Below are 26,169 nucleotides of genomic sequence, written 5' to 3'. Positions count from 1 at the left end.
CCTCAACCTATTTTTGAAGCGTAGGACGTATTTTTTCGGCGACGCCTCGTGATAGATTACTGGCGTTCCATGTACATAGGCCAGCTCCTAACACAATATCCGACCACACTCGCAGCGTACATATGCCCAACCGAGATATAGGAGCGAAGACGAAAAACCATTCACCAAACAAAACGGCCAAGACAGCTTCCAGGGTAGGCGTGTCCAGGCTCTCCTTAAGCTCCGCCCGGTTCCCCGAAGACCCTCTCGGGAGCGATCGGGAAAGCTCGGGTGGCGTCGGGGAAACCCTCTGGAGGAAAACCGGCTTCGGATACTCAGTTGGGCTCTGACTCATGGCGCGAGAACACCTCCCGCGATTATACTATGCCGTAAAAATACGTTTAAATATTACGAAAAACTTTATCTCGTAATTATTCAATTAACTTTTATCAATTAAACATATGTGCATAATCTTGTGCGAATGAAATAATGATGAATTTAAAAGAAATGCAGTTAAATTAGATTTTTACAAAAAAATTAAAACTTTTTAAAAGTTTTACACAAACATTAAAAAGAACTAAAGTGAGTGAAAAAAAACGATCATATGAATTTTTATTAAAAGTAAGGACTAAATATGACAGTCAAATAAATAAAGTTAATTTTATGTGATTTTTATTGCAAAAAAGGTTTGTCTTCTGCAGAGAAGATATAAAAGAGTAAAGGTATGCAGGCACTTTTTCAAAATATTTTATTTTAGGAAGAACTTTTTTTTTTCGAATACATAATTTTATAATTATTTATTTATAATATTATTATCATTTTTCAATACTGAAGTAATTTTTTTTTACTTATGTATCTTATATTCACATATATGTTTAAGATTGATTTTATTATTATAAGGATTAATCTTATTATATACTTAGTAAATAAATATTTAAATGTGACGTAATTTTATTTCAATTAAAATAATCACATTTACCGACGGTTTTTGTTGTACATAATTATAATTTTATTAAAAAAATTATTTAGATTATAATTTTATTTTTAATTATAAAAAAATAATTAAAAACTGTTTTAAACATAAATATTATGTTATTTATATTTGTTAAAATTTTTAAGTTTTTTTTTTTTATTTTATAAAAAAAAATAAGAAATACTAACTATTATGAGAAAATATTATTTATTTAATTATATATTAAGTAAAAATATGTAAATTGTATCTGTATAAATTCAGAATCTTTGGGTATCGAGCTGAATATTTTGCATATTCAATGTCATACACGCATAATTATAAAGAAAATTAAATATAAAATGAATAGGATTAAATAACATTAAAAAAAGCAAAAATAATCTTCAACTAATATTTTTTCATTAAATATTTTATTTTAGACGAATCAAATACAAAAAATTAAGTTTGTTATAAAATTTAATAAGCTTCACATAATTGTAGAACGTAAGGGTAAATACATTAGGGTGCATAGATGGTTATATCACCCTCAATATAAAAATGACTGATCTATTGAAATAATGTAATTGAATATCTTAAGTCGGAAGTCCTACAGATTTAAAGTTATAAAAACGTGAGTTATTATACTAATTAATAAAAAAAAACTTATCTTCGTTCTGTAAAGCAGAAACCCGATAAATGTTTAAAATGTTAGGCTATTAAGGGTCTTTTTTAAGTGTCCCTTCCGAAGAAGATAATGCGAGAATATCTGAAAAATAGCCCTATTGAACGATAATGTAATATGATATCGCTAAAGGTTCCGACCCCATATTTCATAAAAACTTTCGAGATCCTTTCAAGACTTTTATTATTAAATTATCCTAACGATTTGTTTGAAAAAATAAAGGTTACCGTGGAAAATTAAAAACGTGAGGTATTTTTTTTTTGGAAAACAGACTACAATTTCATTACATAAATCAAAAGCTAATTTATTTGAAATTTCTCACTACTACATTCAATTATACGATAAACATTTGAGCTTTACTAAGAATGAAACAAATTTAAGTTTATTTCCTCATGTGTACAATTCAAATTACTCTAATCATTCTCGAAAGACGTAATTTATTTGTAAAACGGTCATCGAGTTTTGTCCGAGTGCTTGTTTAGTCCAAAAAACATTTTTGAGAATAATGCAGTTTTTTTAGATATATGCTCACATAATTAATTCATTCAAACCCTTATCCGCACCTCAATGGTGCATAGGGCACTTTATCATATAAACGCAGTTTTATCTTGATCGTTAACTTATGAAGGAAAGGTGATCAACCCTCCGCTTTTGGTACCAGTCCAGGGTAATATTGAATAAATATTAGATTGAATAAATAACTTATATTTATTTGATCCCCCCCCTTGGGAATCGAACCCGGGACCTCCAGAACGATAGGCGAGCGTGCTGACCATTACACTACGGAGGCGGACATACTTAATACATACTCTTAAATCCACAAAAAAGTATGTATTTTTGGTCTTAAATGAGTTTCAATTGGTTAAAAGTAGTTTAGAAAAAACATTAACTTTTTTTTCTATATGGTGTAAAGACCAAACACGCGCCCAAAAAATCACAAAAGAATTTTTTTTTATGTGTTTATTGTTAATGCATTTACTTTACGCACTGCAAATAGATTCAAAATTACAATCGAGTGATAATTAAAACAGTAAAATATAAAATATTTTAACAAAAAAAATAATGTGTTGCATCATAAAATCATAAGGTATAAAAAAAGTGTTTTTTTCACTTATATTTTATTTGACCAGTGACTGGGTTTCGGCATAACCAAAATAATTAGACTAGTGGAAGGAAAAACCATTTTTTTTAATGTTATAATCATTAATCGACGATACTTAGTGGTAATAATATCTATCCATTTTTAATATGTGGTATTTGAAAATGAAGCGCAATGTATCGAAACGCGTGTTACAATAAATTTGAAGAAAAAGTGGTACCAACCGCGTAAAACATAAATATAAAATGAAATATTTATTTTTAAAATGTGCTTTTCAGAATAAACTAAGCAAAAATTAATAAAAATTAAAACTGTACATATTTAAAGTCTATTTTATACATTATTTTTGACATCTCATCAAAGATGAAGAAGAATATGGAAGTCTGAGCATTTACGGGGCTGACGAACGTCATGATGAGATGTCAAAAAATAATATGAAAATAACACCTGTAATTGGAGAAAATCCAGTTTTTGTGAACAAGTATTTGGACACACTCAAAATGTTGCAAAGTCTGTTTTATATCTTTTTAATTTAAATGGCCATCTTACATTATATTCTTCCGTTATTTTAATAAAGTCCTCAGACTTAAAAAAATTATGAATTTATTCAAATAAACATATAATAATAACAGTAGATACTTCAAAGATCTCTATTGCAGCAATAATGCATAAAAAATTCTGACAAATAGTCGTGTTCAAGTATTTCAATTTCGTTCTACATATTTTCGTAGGCCTATGCAGGCCGTTATTAAAAACAGGAATTAAATTGTAGTGGAGTAGGTTTGAACCAAGAAATTTTCACTGGGTTCACAATACTAAAACCGAGACCACAACCCGACCACAAAATAACCGTTTCATTATGTAAATAAATCAAATTATTTTATAGAGTATTCATGATTAAGGTATTATTAATTGTTCGCTGTACAGAACAAGTACACTAAAGAGAAACATTTCGTTGTGTCGGAAAAAATATATTAATGTAATAAACTCGTTGAAAAAATATTTTTTTTTATTTCGATACGTCTTTTTTATGTTTCATTTTTCTTTAGGTTTTTAAATATTTACTAAAAGTAACATTTATATCAAATTGTTGTTGTTTTTTTTAAATAAAAAGTAATTGAGTAAAATATGAGTAAGCATTATCACTTATCATTTATCAAGCATTATTTACAAACAGATTATATTCTGGTTAACTAAAATATTATACTTAATGATAAAATTTATATTTAATGAATTGTTTCAAATGTCGCAGCACTGTTATTAATACTCGAATGTACAAGCATACAAATACATAATTAAATCAGTCAAACAGTCTGCGCTTTGAGTCAAATGATCAAAGATTTGCGTATAATCAAACGCCATACACGTGAAGGCTTTCATAACATCGCCCGTCCGACATAAACGTCCCGTACACGCGGCAAATTGTTCTCATGATAACCCTACGTTAGTTAGTTAATAGTCGGACTGGGAAACGGTTGAAAATAATTAACGTTTGGCCGCACACATCGTAAATTCCCAACCCTTATCATACAATCTGGAGGTGAGAGGGATTTGTGTTGGCAATGCTTTACAATTATGATCCGGGGAACTTTTATATCACTTCAATTGGACTGCAGAATCCTATATTTTTGACACGTACAAATCATATTGTTTAGATTGATAGCCAGAATAATTACTATTAAAAATTTCTTAAATGTTTTTCGCAGATACTTTGTGGCACATTTTACAACCTTTATAAAATAAATCAACTTTGTTTTAACCACTTTTTTATTGGTACACTCCATTCGTAGTTGTCATTTGGAGTTGACGTATTTGCTACGCAATGCACAATGAAAACAACATTTAGGAGTTTTCAAATCATATTTTTTTGTTTAAATCATATTTCATATGGGGTACGGAGTGCGTGGAAGTTTTTGGTAAGGGAAGGGTCATTAACAATGAGTATTTCAATGTTTTAGAATTTAGTACATAAACCCTGATAAAGTGTACCAATAAAAAAGTGGTTAAAAAAAAGTTATTTTATTTTATAAAGACTGTGAATAATTTTAAAACACTTTTTTTTTAAACAAAATAAGAGCATTTTGTTACCGTATACTAGGTTTTGGGATCATTCCATCAAGATATCATAATAATATTGAACATCTACGAATGTACCTAAATTATCACTCACAATATCATACAAACATCGACGGCGTTAATTTATTTACCAATATTCATTTATTTGAATGATTTATTTCACACTCTTCTTAACATTCATTGTTCAAATACTCTGACCTTCGGTCTCAGAATAATCATTCCGTCATCTGAATAATTAAATTCTTACGGTCTCATTTTAATGACCTGATGATGGAAAGATTATACTGAAACCGGTAGTCATGAATTAATGTTTTTTAAAGTGGTATTACACAATGTGAATGATAAATGATAAGGAGAGTGTCATATTACCATACCACATAGTTAACAGTGCTTTTAATGTACAAAATAAATTATTCATTTGTCCAATATAATTTAAAACACTTTTCGGTGCATAGTCATTAAAGTAATCAAACCATTAAAAAAATATATACCTGTTTATATCTATATAAACCACAAATATACACATGATTCGTTATTTAGTATTTTTTTAATAATAACTTATTATGCGCCACCCCATACAAAAATATTTTACCATCGGACAGTAAAAATACTTTATATTTCAAAATATTATATTTAAACAAATAGTTATATTATTTATAGAGTACACACCGTAGCTAAATTTGCTTAATTAAACTAATGTTATATTTTAATATAAAAACAAAACGAATTTGAATTACCAGTTATTAGTTCAATAATGTAAACACAATTAATTTCGAGAACATATGTAGCTTCTTTTAAATTCTACTTGATGTCGACTTGTGTTGATATTAATAAATTCCAAAGCAAATTATTAATTTTTTATTTAAATCATGCGGTTTTCCACAAAATTAATTCCAAATCAATAAATAACTCAATTAAATAAAATGTTACTTTTTGACATCTCATCAAAGATGAAGAAGAATATGGAAGTCTGGGCATTTACGGGGCTGACGACCGTCATAGGCTGGTTTAAATGACCACTTTACACACGTGTAACATTCACCAATTCTACCCATTATTGACAACCACACTACTCAAATTCTTAGAAGTTCTATATTTATGAACCAATGTAGAAACCTTGTTCTTGAATCACTAGAACTTCACTAGAGACATCTATTGGTGAGATGTAAAGAAGCTTTTTATTAAGCAGAAACTCTTATATTAGTATGTGAGGTCCGAATTCTGGATTATATATAATCACACACATGATCACTCAAAATGTTGTAAATAAAATGTGTTTTGAATTTTATCAAAGACCAAAAAATCGCTTGAATCAAGGTGTTTTATTGATTTGAAATATCAATATAGATAGAGCTTCAAAGTTTCCATGCAGCGCGTAATACAAAGAGGGTTGTTTACTCGTCAAACCAAGAAATTTCGGCAAACTTCAATTAAAAAGCTTTCAGAACTGCTAAAAACTCGACGGTTTAGTAAACGAAAATGCACGGCAGGACGAACACGTCAGAACCTTTTCACATCAAGCAAAAACGTTTGACAAGCTACAAACAACCTGGCGAAATTTAAAAGTTTCACATTATCGTGATAATGTAAACCTTTTGTTTTTGATTCTGCATGCAATTGAACAAACATTTTTTGATCAAATAAAAAGGGGTAGGTATTTTAAAATCCACTCACCATGAGTAATCGTTTGATAAACAATTGTCAATATAATTTTTTTTTGTGTTTTTGTTAATAAAATACAACTTAGTAGACTTAATTTTAAATCAAACACAAAAAATCTGTGTTTGATTTAAAATTAATACATAAATTAAAATGGAGTTCTACAAATTAAACGCCAAATCAATAAAAAGGTTTAAAGTACATACTTTTACAAACACATATCGTAGTCATACATGAGAAAGTGATCAAGTGATTTTTTTTTTACAAAAACGTGATTATTGGCTATTTTATATTTTACCTGTTTAATATTAACGATTTAAAACTTGAAAGTATAATAAATTGACTTATTAAAAATTACCAACTGCATTGATATTTATTTTCTTGCCAAGCAAAAGTGACTTAAATGGCCCTCCAGAAAATTTTATGTTTTGTTAGTTGGTTACTTTGTCCTGTACGACTACGATATATTACAAATATATTACACATTAACTTATATATACACTCAAATAACAAGCAATTTATCGTGAAATATTTTTATGTATGTTTAATCAGGCTATTTAATGAAATTTAAAATTAAGTTTACATAATTGAAGAAATTATTTTTTTTATTACCGAGGGGAGCTACCTATTGTAGGCAGTAAATCTTAAGAAAGTAATAAATTATGTGGAGATTTATATCACCGTGACGCATAAACACGCCGGTTAACAATTACTGGAAAACTTTTCCCCTTTTCAGGCTTTTGCGTTAAAAATGAGATCGACTGAAAACTCAATATTCTTGTTTTAAAGATTTAAATAAAATTGTGAAGATTTTCTCAATGGTTGTGGTTCACTTCTTAAGGGGGTCAAAAAGATATTTGTAATTTTTTTACTCTTTTATTTATTTCATTAGCAAAGTCGTATTTATTTAAAACATTTTGATTGTGTCCAAAATACTTGTTCACAAAATCTGGATTATCTCCAATTTCTGGAGTTATGGATAGAATTGGTGAATGTTACACATGTGTAAAGTGATCACTTAAACCAGCCTATGACGGTCGTCAGCCCCGTAAACGCCCAGACTTCCATATTCTTCTTCATCTTTGATGAGATGTCAAAAAACAATAATCGTAATTATTCATTAATTGTATTTTGACATCTCAACAAACATGAAGATAAATATGTGGATATCTGGGTATTAACAGGGCTTACGACCCGTCAAAGGCTGGTTTTACGTTTTAACTTTACACACATGTAATATTTACCATTTTACCCATGAATAATAATGACTGATTGCCTTTCGTAACTAACTAACACTACGCCGCTTCCCGGCAGGGATAGGCAGTGCATGCATCTCCTCATATGTAAGCGCTGATGACTTCGACTCCTGACCCAGCCGCTTTCAAGTATTTGACATATCTGGACATACCAAGTTTTTTTCGGTCTTCTACGGCTGCTTTTTCTAACTACATTTGCCTCATAAATTTGTTTTACCGTTCTTTACTCGCTCATTCGTTCCACATGTCCAAACTATCTCAACACAATTTTCTTAATTCGATCGATAATGCGTATCTCAGCCTAGCATTCTTTCCTTATTTCACCATTCGAACATCTATCATGCATATTTTTGTCGCATATATATCTGAGGGATTGCATTTCGTCTGCATCCAGTCTACCTTCATCCTTGTTTTATCAACTCCATGCTACGCTCCCATACTTAAGAGTTGGAACCAGGACATTCGCCTTTCTTTCATGTATTTGACGATCGCAACAACACTGCTTCTACAAAATGCAGTGCCCTACGCACAATTGAGCACACGTATATGTTAGAAACATTAAGCGCTTAATATTTTCAGATGTATTATTAATTCATTTGTCATTCACTTTAGGTAATAATGTATTGATTTTTTTTAAATTAAACACTTTTATAATCCCACCTTTTGAGTTTTATATTTTACTATTCACCTCTCAATGATAACAACTATAGTTTTCGAAACTAGTAGTGTGTAATGAAATAAAACACAGAACTCAAAAAAGTCGTATTATACACAATGATATACAAGTGTTTTTTTTTATAGTTCTAAATAAAAAGATGGGGAAAGTGAACAAAGCTGCAGCCATCTCAGGATGCCTGAAAAATGCTATATGGAAAAACCCTGAGATGAAAATCGGCAGCAAAATCAAGATCTACAAAACTTGTGTCCGACCCATCTTGACGTATAGAATCGAAAGTAGAGCAGACACCGCTGCCATAAAACGCGCTTAGAACGCGTCAGAAATGAAGAATTTGAGAAGCATAACAGGCAAGAGTCTTCGAGATATAATCAGAAATGCCAGGATCAGGAAAATATGCGAGATCGAAGATGTCGTCAGGTGGGGAAAGAGACAATGGTGTGCGCATGTGAGGAGAATGGAACCACCCAGACTCCCCCACATCGCACTGTACGGCCAACCTTATGGTAGACGACTCCCAGGTAGACCACCAAAGAGATGGGTCGATGGCTGGGAATTGACGTCGCAGGCTAATCCCTCTTAAAAACAGACCGCAAGGCCTATACCATAATAAGAAGAAGAAGAGAAGAAGAAATAAAAATATATAAATAATTAGGTGACATATTTGTTCCCATTGCAAGAGGACGTAATTTAATAAACCCTTTGGCTCAATGTGTGGAGGAGGGAATGTGAATTGAGTTCTGTGTTCATAGTTATGTTAGGGGGTTGTTATATTATCTTAAGCGAGAACCTTGGGTTTCGCGGTAATGTTCTTTACGCTCCCCACCCTGTCTTGTTCTCATTTTAATTTTCCCTTTTCTCCCTCTGTCTTTTACACAGTGTATAACAAACCACTTTATTTTAATTTCATTATAATATACCTGTGCAGCTACTACGAGTATTCAAAGGCATTGCAATATTGTAAAGACATTGTTTGCAACCAATGGTGCATAGGGTGCCGCGTTAAATCGACATGGTGATGATCTTTACCTAAGTAAAGATAAGATGTTTAGTCCTGCGCTATTGATTTTTAAATGTGAGGGTGGAATTTACTTTATGATACATAAATGAAGAAATTTAAGCGGAACTGACAATCTTCAAATTTTGAACGCAAACGGCTGTGCTAGAGGTCAGACCCTTTTTTTAAATAAATGTTGAAATAATATATATATGTATATATATATATATATATATATATATATATATATATATATATATATATAAATATGTATATATATATATATATATATATATATATATATATATATAAATATATATATATATATTTATATATGTATATATATATATATATATATATATATATATATATATATATATATATATATATATATATATATATATATATATGTATATATACATATATATATATATATATATATATATATATTATATATATATATACATATATATATATATATATATTTTTATATATAAATATATATATATATATATATATAATAAAAAATTCTGGCGTTTCTCACGTGTGTGATTATAATCCAGGATTTGGACCTCACATACTAAGAAAAGAGTTTCTGCTCAATAAAAGGCTTCTTTTCATCTCACCACTCATATATATAGAAGTTCCAATAATTTGAGTAGTATGGTTGTCAATATCGGTTAGAATTGGTGAATGTTACACATGTGTAAAGTGATCACTTAAACCAGCTTATGACGGTAATACGTATAATAAATGTGTATATGAAATGAATATGTATATTGAATGTATCTATGTATTATGAAAATAAATAAATAAATAAATAAATAAATAAAAAATAACGGTCGTAAATGCCCATACTTCCATATTCTTCTCCATCTTTGGTGAGATGTCAAAAAATAATTTGAAAAGATTTTCAATATTTTTCAACTCCTTACCTTTCAAAAACTCTTTTATTTTCAAAACCCTTTGCATATATTTCGAAGAAAAACTTATTTTTTTCAGAACAAAAACGATTTTTTTAGCAAAAAAAATCAATAACTTCAAATACTATTTGGGTTGAAAAATATTTAGTTACGATTCATCGTTTATTCGGCCTTAAGGAACTCATGGTGAACCACATTACTGCCATAAAGGAAAATAAAATAAAATAAAAATAGGGATGATATTAAGAATAAAAAAAGGTAAAAGCATCATCAAGTTACTCATGGTTACATACCCGTACTGTACACGATGTACGAGCCCTTGAGGAATAATTTACATTATTTACAATATAAATGCATGTGTATGTGGATACAATTTTTAAATTTCAAAACGATAGTGAAATTTAGATGGGTAAAATGGTGAATATTACGCAAATATAAAAGGTAATCACTTAATTTACCCGATGACAAGTTGTACCCCTTGTGAATTATTATACTATCGTATTCTGATTAAAAGTCAATTTGTCCGTATCGAAAGGTGTATGGAGTGATTAAGAGTTTTTCAGGATCATATTTATAATACAAATTACCCTGGACGGGTTTTCTAAGGATAAAACTTTTTATTTCTATTTTTTTAATTTAATTAGAATTTCTAATTTTTGTCCTTGTGTTTAAGATGATTTCAACAACACAAATAGTAGAAGTAATTAAAAAGGCATATAGCAACACTCAAGAAATAAATCATTTTAAATTTATCTGCGCCGAACTAATCTTGTTTCTTTAATTGTACGATATTTCATTTATCTATTGAAATTTATTTTGAAAAAAATTTCAATTTGGTTTTGTGTAGTATATATATTTTTGAAAATAAATAAATTCTGAAATGAACACTTCATTTTAAGTAAAAATATAAATTGTTTGGGGTGAGTTCTTGAATCTTCCCTTTGGGCGTATATTTCGAATCAAATACAGAAAGTGTGAGCAGTAATTGAAAAACTTTGTATTATATCATCTCTGAGAAACTCGTCAACTTTATGGCGTATTGCAATTATTATATAGCCTGCATTCTCCCTTATCCACTTAGCATTCAGCTTTTATTGTCATCAATTAACCATAATATTCTTTATCTCTTTCCCAAAGCCTCGCAGTACTTTCTCTTTCCGTTGCGTTAGAGGGTTTTTTTACTTTCCCCTTTTAAACCCTTTCGGGGAAAATTTATAGCAAGTCGGGCGTATCGCTTTACAAAAGGGTTTAATTTGATTTGTGTTTATACTATTATTAATGTTTTGTAATTGTATTATTAAATTGTGCCCGATTCATAAAAATGGTAAATTGGACCTCTGTTGCCCATAAGAGACAATTTATAGAGCTTCTTATACTACGGCTTTGGTGTTAAATGAACGCATAAAATTATTTAACTGTTTTATTTTAAGTGGGTGAAATCATATTTTAATACCTAATTTATCTTTTGTAACTTTATAACCTCGAAGGAATATGAGCGCACTTTGATAAGAAACTTCTAACATTGTTAAAATAAAGGATTTTTACTATTTTTTAAAAGAATATATTTTTTTATATAGAATAAGTTGTATTTTTTTATGTCAGATCATACAAGTCATATTTTTTACTCTCTTACGTCATTACTGTACAATGAGTAAGAATCTTCTCCATTCAATAAATTTAGTGAAATTAAATGTCTGCCTCCGTAGTGTAATGGTAAGCACGCTAAGCTACCCTTCTGGAGGGCTCGGGTTCGATTCCCAGGAGGGTCAAATAAATATTAGGGGTTTTTCACTATAATATTTATTCAATATTACATTGGACTAGTACCTGAAGAGGAGGGCTGATTACACTCCATTCATGTGTTAAAAATCAAGATAAATTATGAAGTGATGGAGAGTGGTGCCCTTTTATTTAAATTTCTCACTTAATTTTATTTTTCTGTAATCTATTCACATCCACGTTGGTCATATGGAAGCAAGATGTTATATTTATTTTTTTTATTTAATAATTAAAAAATAACCGTTTAAGCACCATTGATTTTTTTTAAATTACCAAATGTTAAAATATCTCTGAAATCCAGCCATTGCTTATGCAACACCCTATATCATAAACTACAACTTCATATTTTATATACTCTTTTCCTACTTGACATTGAGTTTTCTTTTATTTAAAAACTTTATTGAATTCATATAATTCATTTTTTTAATTTCAAAGCAAAAGTACTGGCTTATTTTGTTTTTGAATATTCTGAATCTTTTACATACTCGCAATAAATTATACGTATAGCCATTTCTGAATATCACTTTTCACAGAACCTAAAAGCTTTCTTTGAAATTAAAAATGGAGAGTTTTTATCCAGTTTCATGAGTTTCAATTAATCAAAAAGTGCATTATGTCGGAGAATGTCAAAATATTATAAAACTGTGGTTCTATCGTCTACGGGGTATAATTTTTCCTACTTTTTTTTTTATTTATAATAAGCCTCAAATATCAAAACTAACAATTAGTTATATCACATTTTTTGTTTGTATCGCATGCTCTATCACAAAATCTTTACAAAAATTTTCAAAACTAAAATTCTCTCAAAGGCGCTTGAAATAATTTAAAAAAACAGTATTTATGATTTTCAAGAGAAGAATATTAAAAAAAAAAAAAAAAAAAATCTCATTGGGGAAAAACCCGCAAAGCCTCTATTTTTGAGGTTCATATGTTGGTAGGATAGTAAAATAGCTATCAAAAGAATGTATAAAATATGCAGATCAATTGAAAATAATATTTCTGGTATTCATTTTGGTAATTGGTGGGAATAGAACCCGCGACGCCAGTTTCGCAACTAAGCGTCTGCCATCAGATTATGTTATTCATTTTAAATGGGGTGGAACATAGGACGTTATTATTACTTTCTGTTGTTTTATAATCCCTTGTCTCTCAGTTTAATTTTCTTTTAAAACATTTCGTATCATTTTATACCAAAATTTTATAGATGTTCACAAAGTACTCATTAATCTGGTTAATTTTTGAGACGTGTTGAAGAGAAATGATTCCAACTTCCTGTTTTGCCTTTTAGTTTTATCCGCTTATTAATTGTCGATTCCTGTTGGCGAAGTGGCCCGGAAGTGTCTGTGCCGGATGTGATGGTATCACCCCGTTACATTATACCCTCAGCGGGGGAGGTTTGCCACCCCGTTCAAGGTGACTTCAAAACAAAAGTAATGAAGTTTAAGGGATAAAGCTGACCGTATCTTGGACGTTTCAGCATTGTTGTCCAGAATTTTAAATCACTATTTAAAAACAATTGTCTTCCGTAAGCATAAAAAAGGATCTTTTTTACATTTTCCTATTGTGTAACCAAATATTCCTTAATAAAGTTGGATAATTCGTAAATATTTTTTAAGTAAATTGCTACTTTTTTTCAAACTTTTTAATTTGTTTACTTTGTCTCCGTTATGTAGTGATAAGCCATCACACAAATATTTCTTTGCTAGTCACCATTGAATGATGCATCATTAATAACTTTATTTTTTTATTTGGTTTCACAAAGTCACACTCAATTTTTTATATGGATTATCAATGTTCATCTTAATAACAATAATAATTTTGATAATTCATAAACCGCCATTTTCGTAATTCATTACCTTATGGCCGCTTTAATTCACCGGAAAAAAACTAAAATTTTATGAAGGAGAAAATAAAATAATTGGAATGACTCCCAACATAAATGCGCAATTTTTTTTAAAACAAATCATATAAATTTCATATTTATCAACTGTAAAATACTATTATCATTCAAATGTTTGTACCATTGGAATCGCAAAAGCAAAACCTTTCAAATTTAGTGAAATAGTTTTTCATTTCTTTTTAAGTAATATTCGGTTAGTCAAAACGCGATTTCTTAGATGAACGTACGACAAAACGATGTATGAAAAAGTTCGTATGGTAAAATAAGAAAAAAATATCAGGCTAAGATTCTTTGGGCTTGTGTAATCAATGAGTGAGAAAAGAATGATAAAATAAATTTATGAGACAAATTTAGCTTAAAATAGAATTAGAAAGATACCAAAAACGATCAAATTTGACAAATAAATATATTTTTAATGAAAAGATTTTTAATTGTAGTAACTAAAAATAATATTTCACCCCTTTTAAAGAGGTATGCATATAAAAAATATTTTCTGGATTATTCGCATTTTTCGTCCGTTTGAAATGCTAAATCTGAATTATTTTCCCTAAAGGGGACACATTCGTATATTAAAACTAGAGATAATATTTCTGCAAATGAGGGGAACACACGAAAAGTTTTCCCTAAAATATTTACCGTATTTTTACTCTCTCCAAACTCAAGTCTCCCGCTGCGCCGCACATAGGCTTGGATCAGTAGTAGAGAGGGAAAAATACAACAAATAACATACCTACCAAAATCACTCAAATCATTTGTTGGAAATCACTAGCTTTTTTACATGGTATTAATTTAATATTATTAAGATTTCATAAATAAATTGCCGGAAAAATGTAAGGATTTTTTTAAATTTCGGGAAACAAATATCTCAATTTTTCTTTCAATTGTATTTGACATTTGTTTACAAAGTCAGCATTGAAAAATGCATTCAAAATAAAACAATAAAAACATATGACATTAATAGCAAATTATTATATCATTGATTTTGCATATGCAAACTATAATACACTCTAATATTTATTTAATATTACACTGGACTGGTCCCTGAAGCGCAGGAGTAATCAACTTGCCTTCATGTATAACACTGTATTAATACGATGCAGTGCCCTATGCACCATTGGTTGCGGATAAGGGTTAAAAAACAAGACATTTTTTTCAAAATACCCTGAATTGCATTCACTAATCACATCACTTTGATTTAATTTATGAACGCAATAAATCTGTTAAGTATTTTACAAAGAGAAAAAAAATTTCAATTATTTCCCAAGAAAAAAGCAATTTAGTCCAGTGTGCGCTGTGACATCCTTAGGGGAGAAATTTTATCTCATGAATGAAAGCGGGAATTAAATTTGTCAGTAGTTTGCAAGTTATCAACAGTAAATATTGAAAATAAACTTATTCATAGCAACTTAAAGGAGTTATGTCTCATAAACTCTTGTAGGTTCATTATTATTAGATATCCAAATCAAAATATAAATTGTGTGGCTTTTATTTTCATTTAATTTATTTCGCAGATAAATCTTAAAATGACTTGTTAAGTTTACAAAAAAACCGCCTTTGAGCATAAAGACAAAAATGTTTACGTTAATGAGATGCAGTAGCAATAGATGCGATGCATTTCAAAGACATTTTAACTAAAATTGATATTTGCTCATTCCACCGTTCTAGACTAATGAGAAAGGGAAAAAAACATCTCGTATGAAAAATAGACATTGATGGGCAACACGTGTATAAATAATAAATATGTGTCAGCAAAAAAATATGAATAGATACATTGCTCCTATTGGAGAGTCAATTTACAAAACTGTAATTTATGTTTTGAGAGTACTATTTATTTGATCATATTACCATACGAATTAAATAACCCTAAATTTGTCAATTTGCGTAAAAGCTTAACCAATCAATTCGCGATCGAGTAATCATGGAGCTGTTTTAATTATGCTGTATTTGAGTCAACTCTGGTGAAATATGTCCAAATAAACATCGTACGTCAAAACGTCGAAGACCATTCGACCTAAACAAATAAATTGTACCTATTTTAATCATCGACCGTTTTCCAGCATTTTTGCGATGCTCTCTTTTTAAGCGGAATTCGGAGTGCCAGGGTGGCGGGGGGTCGTATGAATTACGGGGGGTCGGTCGGGTGATACTTTTATTTAAATTGTCCGCCAGGGGGTGATCTCATCAAACAACTTTCATCGTGAATATTCACAGTGACATCGTAGCAGGGTAGCGTGCATGTAAATTATTTGACCGTTACACGGGTCGATTGTTCGCGGAAGGGTTGCTCGCGTGTATTTATAAGCGGAAATACCGATACGGGGGGAAATGTTGATGAAAGTAAACATTATTGCAAAAACAATTTTTATACTTGTCCAGCATTTCTCATAATATATAAATAAATATAAATTTTAAAAAATCTAAATTAAAAAGCATCATCGTATTTCATCTAACAAAATAATGTTTGAGTATATTGGAATGGTTGTTGAATATTTTCAACAAAGGCAATTTCAGTCAATAAATTCAAATCGAACGAAAAAAACGACTATTTATAAAAATATGGTAATAAACGGATTTGAAAAATACGAATTCTTGGAATTAATCGATGTCTTCTTGACCTTTTTATTATAATAGAATAAAAAAATTAAAATCAACAGCATAATTTATATTTGAATAACTAACTAAATAATTGTTTTGAAGGGTGTTTGTAGAATTTTTAATTTAGTATTTACAGAAATGTATATCAACGCCTTCAATTTTCCAATGAAAAGGGGAATTTTCGGGGTTTATTTACTTTTAAATCGAGGAAAACTTTTTAATCAACTAATAGTATTTGATTTCCACTGGCAGTCAATATTATGTGACATACCAACCTTTGATAGTTGACATGAAAAAGATAAAGCAAAGTACGAACGGAATGAAACGGACTGCAGAACTACGTGATTCCTTTGCTAGAAAAGCGTCGGATAGAAATCGCAGATAAAAAAAACTTTCCCTCTATACGAGTACGTATAAGACTAAGATGAGTACGTATAAGTTAGACAAACTACTCGTCCAGCCTCAGGCTTGATTCCAGGCCCCCATATTTCTCACCAATTCGTTTGAAACCTCGAAAAAAGTGACAGTTTTGAAATACGATTTTTTTCAAATGATTGAATATCTTTTATTTCCTTTTTACTAGTTTGCAACGAAAATATCGTTGAGCGGTGTGGACGGCAGTGCATGCAGACCAGATAAAACGAGATGGCATCTCGTAAAGGTTCACATTCAAACAGATGTAGTAAAATAAATATACAGTGCAGACTTGCTCCGCGGTATTTCACAGAAGGAATTTTATATCAAAAAGAGATGTACAGTGAATGGACGTGCTTTCTGTAATGGGGGAAGGGAAAAACAAAATTTGTGTGCGCGGCACTAAATTGAAAACAAATAATTTAATATTTAGCAACGTACATCTGTGTTTAATTTACCGTCGGCTTTGAAATGGCAAATTTTATGAGGTTACTTTATTTTGCATGCACTTACTTTTGAAACTTCTTCTTTATACATTTTCGCTCCCCAGGCGGAGAATATTGCCACCATGAATCGTCTCTAAGCCAGCATACTACCCTGTGAGCTATGTAACCGGATGAGACCTCAGCTAGACTCTAGTAGGCATAGTAGAGTCAGTGAGATCTAATTACAGTCTAATTACATGACTGCAGTACAGTTTGAACTGTGTAACTAGATGAGACCGTAGCTAGACAATCCTACAGCTCTACATTTACGCATAGCTGCGTCAGTACAAGTGAGTTGTTAAATTACATGACAGTAGTACAGTTTCAGCTGTGTAACTAGACGAGACTTTAGCTAGAATCTAGTAGGCGTAGCTGAGTCAGAACCCGTGAGCTTCTTGAGAGTTTCACTGCTGTATTTTTTTTGGCTTCCTCCCAGATCAGTCCAGTATCTTGGAGTTCCGCTGAGTACTAACTGTACTATCGCCAGCGCTATTTTGGGTCACCAAAATTTTCGGCGCTTAAAGAAGAGATAAAAAGGATTATGTGCCGTTGTCAAATAGTAGAGAAATTTTAAAATATTAATTTATTTATTAATATCTCAACAGATACGACGAAGTTTTTGAGAAGCAAATATAATGTTTTATTTCAATTCATATTGGGAATAGGAGAGATAATCTAGTGTAGAGTAATCAGGAACTCTCAACATTTGCCCACTGCTGGAAGGAAACCACATGAAATTAAAAAAACTAAAAATAAATCACTTGTGTAAGACTACTTTTTTGTGTTTATTAATGCAAAACCGACTTGTTTTGAGAATTACAGATGTTCAACAATAAGTTAAAATACAAACTGTTTTCGAAACTAGTCGTGTTTATATTAATAATCTTAAAAGTGTAGTCTTACATAAATATTTTATTAAATAATTTAATGCATCGTGTTATTCCATAAAGTTAATGCCAAATCTGTGAAAAATATAGTTTTTCGGAGGGTTTGAATCAGTATTTGTATATATTGGTTTATTAATATTTATTTGATAATTTCAGGTATGGTTACATAAAAGTCTGGAAAGGAGAAGTGGCAAAGGAGAAACCAAGAACCTGTTGAGTTGGGAGAACGGGTTCGATGAGGACTCAGGTGGTTTGACTTGAGAAATGACTCCTACTGGAGTGTTCGCCTTGCAGCTTCTATGGACCAGGCTGCTGGTCTTCGCCATTCTTTCCTTGGAATTCGTCGGTGAGTATTTTATTCCTGTATGTTACGATACACAATTGAACAGTGATATAATATAAAACTACAATAAAATCCTTTGAATGTTATACGCAAAACTGCCTTTTAAAATATTATAAGATTAAACGTTGTAGGATTATAATAAAGAAATGAGTTAAACATTTTTAACATCTCAGCAAAGATGAAGAAAAATATGGAGGTCTGGGTATTTACAGGGCTTATAACCTGTCATAGGCAAGTTAAGTAATCACTTTACAATCGTGAAACATTCACCATTCTCTTCATGATTGACAACCACACTACTCAAATTCTTGGAAGTTCATAGAACTATATATAGACATATGATCCAATTTCGAAACATTGTGTTTGAATTACTAGAATTACACTAGAGACATCTATTAGTGAGATGAAGGAAGCTTTTCAATGGAGCAAAAACTCTTTTTTTCTAATATTTTTTTTTCGGAACTCCTAGATATATTGATCAATCTTATAACACAGTACATTAGAGTTCACAACATCCATCTATATTGTATTGCGGAACTCCTAATTGGAGAAAATTTGATTTTGCGAACAAGTATTTGAATATACTCAAAATGTTAAAAATAAAGAAGTAAGTTAAAATTTATAGTAAGACTAGCTAGCTAAACCCGGTCACGTATTGTCGTGACTTATTCCAGGTGAATAGAAAGGAAAGAATGGAGAAAGGACACATTTTAAAAATGTTTAATTTCGCAATGCTAGTCGATATGAATATTTTGTCAGTTATTACGATAGGCAAAATATTTTCAACAAGTTATAAATATTCATGCTCGGTGGATTCATGCAAAGACATATTGAATGAACCATGAACAAATCAATTAATGTCTGATTGCTCAATAGCGTTTTTTGCAATATTCAATATATAATTATGTATTTAACAGAAACACGCTAGATTATTAAAAATATTTATTTCATGACTACTAATCATCAACAATTCACAGCTGACACGAGAAACAACTCATTCCAGAAATGTGACAAACCCAGGAAATGATACCTAAAGTAACAAAGTTTGTTACATTTCATAACACGAATATACTCGGTTATTTTTATTTGTTTTTCTTGGAGTCAGAAAAGTAGTGCTTTTATGTGCAGTATAGCGTGATTGAAAACATTTAATAAAATATTATTCAACTAGCATAAACATATTCCACTACCTACTTATACAATTTGAAAAAAAGTTTCAAAAATTGTTATAATTTTCTCAGAAGTAGCATTAACATTTTGGAATTATTTATGGATTAAGCATCAACATTGTGGAATGACATGTTGATTATTTTTAAAATAGTATATAATTGTATAACAACAGTTACTGAATTTTATTTTAGTATCCAAGACTAGTTTCGTTTCAAAACTACAGTCGTTTTTAACAACAGGTGATTATAAAAATATATTTTTTGAAACTAATTGTGCCTTATGAAATAAAACTCAATAAATGATACTCTACATGTGTTATTAAATTAATTAAGGAATAATCTGAGGATTTCATAATAATAAAAAATTGGGTATTTTAATGTAAGCCCGACTAATTTCGAGAACTTCAGATGTTTTCATCAACAGGGAAAATACAAACTCTTTGCATTTTCGCTTGTTAATGAGAATATCTATAGTTTTTGTATTTCTATTGTTTTATAATGTTAAATAATTTTCTCTGTTAATATATCAAAGATTTACTGACTCTATGATGTATTTTTTCCAGAATAATTATGTTTAAAATAAAACTTACACATTGTTGAAAGAAAACATAATATACATATTTTGTGTATTAAAAGCATTGTTAACTTTGTAGTATGGTAATATAACAATCTCCTTTTCATTTATCGTTCATTAAACGTAATACCACTTTAAAAAACACTACTTCGTGACTGCCGAGAATCAACTTACTACAAGTCCACTCTTAAAAATATTCCTTTTGTGATTCATTTTTCTTCTTTTTCTCTTTCAAATTTATTTTTTGTATAAATGTCAGACCGTAACTATTTAATTTTAATTTTCTATTTTTAAAAGCGGTATTACACAAAATGAACGATAAATGATAAGGAGAGTGTTATATATAGTACATTTTATATTTGTAATATATGTATGCCGCTCAGGCTGTATCATGCACACAAATTTGTTATCATCTCTTGCGATTATACAGCACCGTCTCTTATTAAGTAATTGTATGAATAACTTGGTACGCACCGAACTCCGAGCGAAAGTAGGTGAGGGTGAAACTAAAAGTCATCTAAAGGTCTCGCCTTGTTTTCTTAGGGGGTAGAAGTCACCCCTACTCTATAAATCATTACTCCCTGAATATGCGGGGCTGCTAATAATAATATGTCAACAGTTTGTAAACCATCAAAGGAAGCCTATTTATCAGGCGGAACCTTTGTAATCATAACAAGTCAACACTACTTGTTAAAGGTATTTCTATTTCATTTAAATAGTTAATAGTTTTGCAAAATTTTCTTCATCCCACCAATAGATGTCTCTAGTGAAGTTGTAGTGTATCTTAATTGGTTCATATATATATATATATATATATATATATATATATATATATATATATATATATATATATATATATATATATAATATATATATATATATATATATATATATATATATATATATATATATATATATATATATATATATATATATATATATATATATATATATATATATATATATATATATATATATATATATATATATATATATATATAAATATATATATATATATATATATAATATATATATATATATATATATATATATATATATATATATATATATATATATATATTATATATATATATATATATATATATATATATATATATATATATATATATATATATATGTATATTATATATATATATGTATATATATATATATATATATATATATATATATATATATATATATATATATATATATATATAAATGTATATATTTATAAATATAAATAAAATATATATATATATATATATATATATATATATATATATATATATATATATTTATATATACATATATATAAATATATATATATATATATATATATATATATATATATATATATATATATATATATATATATATATATATATATATATATATATATATATATATATATATATATATATATATATATTTATATATAAATATATATATTTATATATAATATATATATTTATATATATATATATATATATATATATATATATATATATATATATATATATATGTATATATTTATAAATATATAAATATATATATATATATATATATATATATATATATATATATATATATATATATATATTTAAACATAAACGTAATTTCATAGCCGAAAATCAATTTGAACAGATAATACTTATAATAAGGATTTACCAGTCAGCAGAATTCTTTGGCGTCAAAAATTGTAAAATTAATTTAAAAAATGTATGTAATATTTTATTCCATTGGTTTTCCTAAATGATTTAGTATTAAAACTGTTCATATGTATTCAATACAAATAAAAGTAATAATTATTTATTTCATTAATTGATGTACCACTCACTTTGTGGTAATATGTATTACTTTTTAATTTTACTTGGCAAATAACACAACTTCTCAAAATCTAATTTGGTAATTGTTTTAATAAAATCAAAATTATCATCCTACACTTAGTAAATATTTAGGAGTTTTGCCTGAATTAAAAGGAAAGTTGATTATAAAAAACACATTAGCTACAACATTTTGAAACAACATAATCTAAAAACATGCATAAATTATATGAAATTATTAAAGCTATTGACATACATATTTATTGTTCATTTTCCCACTAGTAAAAAAATTGAAACAGCTCCTACCCCCTCCTCGTCCTTCAATATCTCAAGAGCAAAATTCCCAAATTTAGACTAAGTGGAATCACGTGGTGTTTTATAATGATATTGAAGATTAGGAAGAGTTCTCTAAGATGGTATGGACATGGAAAATGAAAGTATGACTAAGAAAATATATGTGGCGAATGTGAGCGAAAAAACAGAACGAGGATGGCTGAAAAAGACTTGGCACGATCAGATCAATCAGAACCTAAAATCTGGTAGTGTCAAAAGCCTGCCTAATCGGAGGGCATGTATAACTCAATGTATGGATGTGAAGGAGGCGAGGAGTGTGTGTTAGGACGGAAGAGCGTGGTGATCCATCCTTTCTACCTACCCCTGCAGAGAAATAGCGTGATGGTAGTAGTAGTAGATGTTAATTGTATCAAAACACGTGTTGCTATAAAAAAAATTAAATGTGGTATTTACTTAGTAAAATAAATAATAATACTAAAAACGTAAAGAATAAAAAAAAAACTGTTGGATAATCAGATAGTAGATACATATGTTTATGTATTGCTACGCCATTTTTAGTATGCTTTTTTTCATTTATCTAGTTTTTATGAAAATTGTACGCACAAGCAAACAAAAAAACTTCGAATAGCTATTCTCATTAAATGCGTATCAGATGACTCCACTAAAAATACTGCATAAGTAGTTAATGATGCTTGTGAAAACGGAGGGTTGTTAGTTAAAAAAATGTAATCAATACGTTAGAAAATTTATCAAATCTCCATTAGTTAATTCCACAAATCACTGCTCTATTCTTTCCTAACTTGATAAATAGATTATTTATATAACGTTAAATTATTTTCTTCTTTGCTAACACTATTTAATCGATATGAAAATTTCTTAATAAGATAAAAGTTTGAAAATATATGTTAATACATACCATATACACATGTACATATTTAAAAAGTAGATGTAAACAAATATGCTTCATTAAAATAAATTCAAAGAAATATTTCGATCCCGTGATAGCGTATAAAATTACACATGAAGTATAAGCAAAAGGTGCTACTGCCCATAATATTTAATAATTTACACTACTAAAATTTCGGAAGATCTTTGCTTATTAAGAAAAAACTTACTCAGCTCAACCATAGATGACGCCGTGAACTAGCATGTAAAAGGTATCAATTGAAATATAAAACCGTAAAATATTTAACCGAAATTTGAGTAGTGTGATTGTCAATCATAAATATAATAGTGAATGTTAAACTTGTATAAAGTGATCACTTAAACTAGCCTATGACAGGTTGTTCGCCTTCTAAATACCCAGACTTTGATATTCTTCTTCGACTTTATTGATATAATAATATAAATAATAGGGCAAACCCAGATTTGTGAACAATGATTTAAACGCACTCAAAATATTATGAATATATAAATGATATTATTTAATGATTTGGCCAAGATCATGACCAAGATCATGATCATAGATCGATCTAAGAAGTTTGGTGATCTCGGGAACTCACTGGAAGGTTTAGAGATAATAAACGAGTTCCAGTTCCTTGGATCTCAAATCAGCAATGAAGGAACTTGTGAAGGAGAGATTAGACGTCGTATCGCCATCGCCAAAAGTGCCATGTCTAAGCTAGACAAAATTTGGAAAGACCGGGGTGTGAGTAACAACACCAAGATGAAGCTTGTCAGGAGCTTGGTCCACTCCATTTTTCTCTATGCTGCTGAAACATGGACTATAAAAGCAGCAGAAAGGAGAAAAATTGATGCCTTCGAAATGTGGTGTTGGAGGCGCATGCTCCGAATTCCATGGACAGCTAGACGCACCAATGAGTCCATTCGCCAGGAACTACGCTTGGATGGCTTGTCTCTGGCCAATATCTGTACCCGACGGATTCTCCAGTTCTTTGGACACGTTGCGCGTGGCAACGAGGATAGCCTGGAACGCCTAGTTGTGATCGGTAGCCTGGAGGGAAAGAGAGGGAGAGGAAGATCCCCCACACGATGGACCGATCAAATTAAGGCAGCAGCAGGCACCTCAGTGGTTGGAGCGCTACGTGCAGCGCAGTCAAGGGATAACTGGAGAAGAGTCATTGCTTCTGCAAGGGTCACAACCCTCAGCAATGAGGATTAAGACGGAGAAGAAAATGATTTGGCATTTACTTCGTAGGATGACGTGTTGATTATTAACGATACTTGTATTACACCACTAATTGTGGTCTCATATCAATTATAGATAGTAAGTATTTGATAAAATATTTTTTACACCTTAAATATCTTGCTGTTTCATTTTTTACTATGATAGTACAAAACTTTTACATAAACAAAATACTCACACGGGTACATTATACCAGACTTTAGTTTCAAAAGGGAAGTTTCACCCTGCAACTGAATTAACGCCATGCAATTCTTTGTTGCACGACTCGTAAACTAGAAAAACTGCACAAACTCACCCCAACTTTATAATGTTTACCCAGTGCATCGGAGCCCTTAACCTCCTTTGCATCTCTCCTTTTAAAATATCGCTCTCTGTCCATCAGAATCTCAGGAGAGGGGGGTTTCCACTGTTCCGTTTTATTTTACACCCCAGAGCGTCCCTTTGCCTCCCTTTCCCTGACAATTCACCCCCAGTTCGACACATTCTTATCTCAAATTGAAATTCTCGCTTCAGTCGTCGGCCGTCTGAAGGAGAAGCTGTCTGAAATGTTTTACACCCTCGTCGCCCGCTCTTCTAGTATGTTATTAAAACTAAATAACCGGGGAGGGTTTTATGATATAAATTTTAATGGTAGGTGTTACGGTTGAGGACCCCCTTCCGTTTTTCAATGCCTCTGTGAATAAATATTTCTGCCTTCTTGCTCCTAATGAGGCAACCTTTTATTTCGACATAATTTGATTCGAAACAGAAATAAGTTTTATCCTTTCATTAAATGGATGTACGTTATCTTTTTAATTACATGTAACGTACATTCTTATTTTGAGTAAAAATATGTTGTTAACGAATAATTTTTTCAAGATTTCTTTTTTGAAAATATTATACTTATAGCACAACACATATGTAAATAGAAAAGCCTTCATACTTACTATTTTTACCGTATGTGTTTTTATATATTGCAATATTTAATGCGTTTTCCTTATTAAATAGAATGCAACGATTTTAATTGATCCTTTGCTCTTTTTTTAATAAACGTAACAGAGATATGATCATCATAGTTACAGCTTCATCAAACTTTTTCACAATTTAATATTACTAATTAATTCTGTGCAAGAAATTTATTAAAAAAATAAATTTAAATAAAAACACTCGGAAAGAGGATGTTCAACAAGTTTTGAACCCTTGCATGAACTTACTTCTTCTTCTTATTATTATTATTATAGGCCTTGCGGCCTGTTTTTAAGAGGGATTAGCCTCCTGCGACGTCGATTCCCAGCTATCGACCGATCTCTTTGGTGGTCTGCCCGGGAGTCATCTACCATGGAGTTGGCCGTACAGTGCGATGTGGGGGAGTCTGGATGGTTCCATTCTCCTCACATGCGCATACCATTGTCTCCTACGTTGCCTTCCCCACCTAACGACATCTTCGATCTCGCATATTTCCCTGATCCTGGCATTTCTGAT

General features: G+C 29.9%; 1 protein-coding gene across 2 annotated transcripts in view; it reads left to right on the top strand.

The window, feature by feature from the left end:
- The first annotated feature begins 316 nt into the window (after positions 1-316).
- The window catches only part of LOC148302959 (lachesin-like), a 67,094-nt gene continuing 41,241 nt past the window's right edge, over positions 317-26,169 (top strand). The window contains exons 1-2 of one of the 2 annotated variants that reach the window (XM_088270797.1): positions 317-701; positions 18,513-18,702. In XM_088270797.1, coding sequence (XP_088126923.1) covers positions 18,621-18,702 — 82 coding nt within the window. In that variant the 5' untranslated portion in view covers positions 317-701; positions 18,513-18,620. Of the gene's footprint in view, positions 702-18,512; positions 18,703-26,169 lie in introns of those variants that run through there. The other variant, XM_088270798.1, reaches the window with a different exon arrangement.

This window comes from Brachycentrus maculatus, unplaced genomic scaffold (genome assembly GCF_059751285.1).
Source record: "Brachycentrus maculatus isolate JH-2025_06_01 unplaced genomic scaffold, ASM5975128v1 h1tg000396l, whole genome shotgun sequence".
Classification (NCBI taxonomy): Eukaryota; Metazoa; Arthropoda; class Insecta; order Trichoptera; family Brachycentridae; genus Brachycentrus; species Brachycentrus maculatus.
This window is presented reverse-complemented; position numbering and strand designations above follow the sequence as displayed.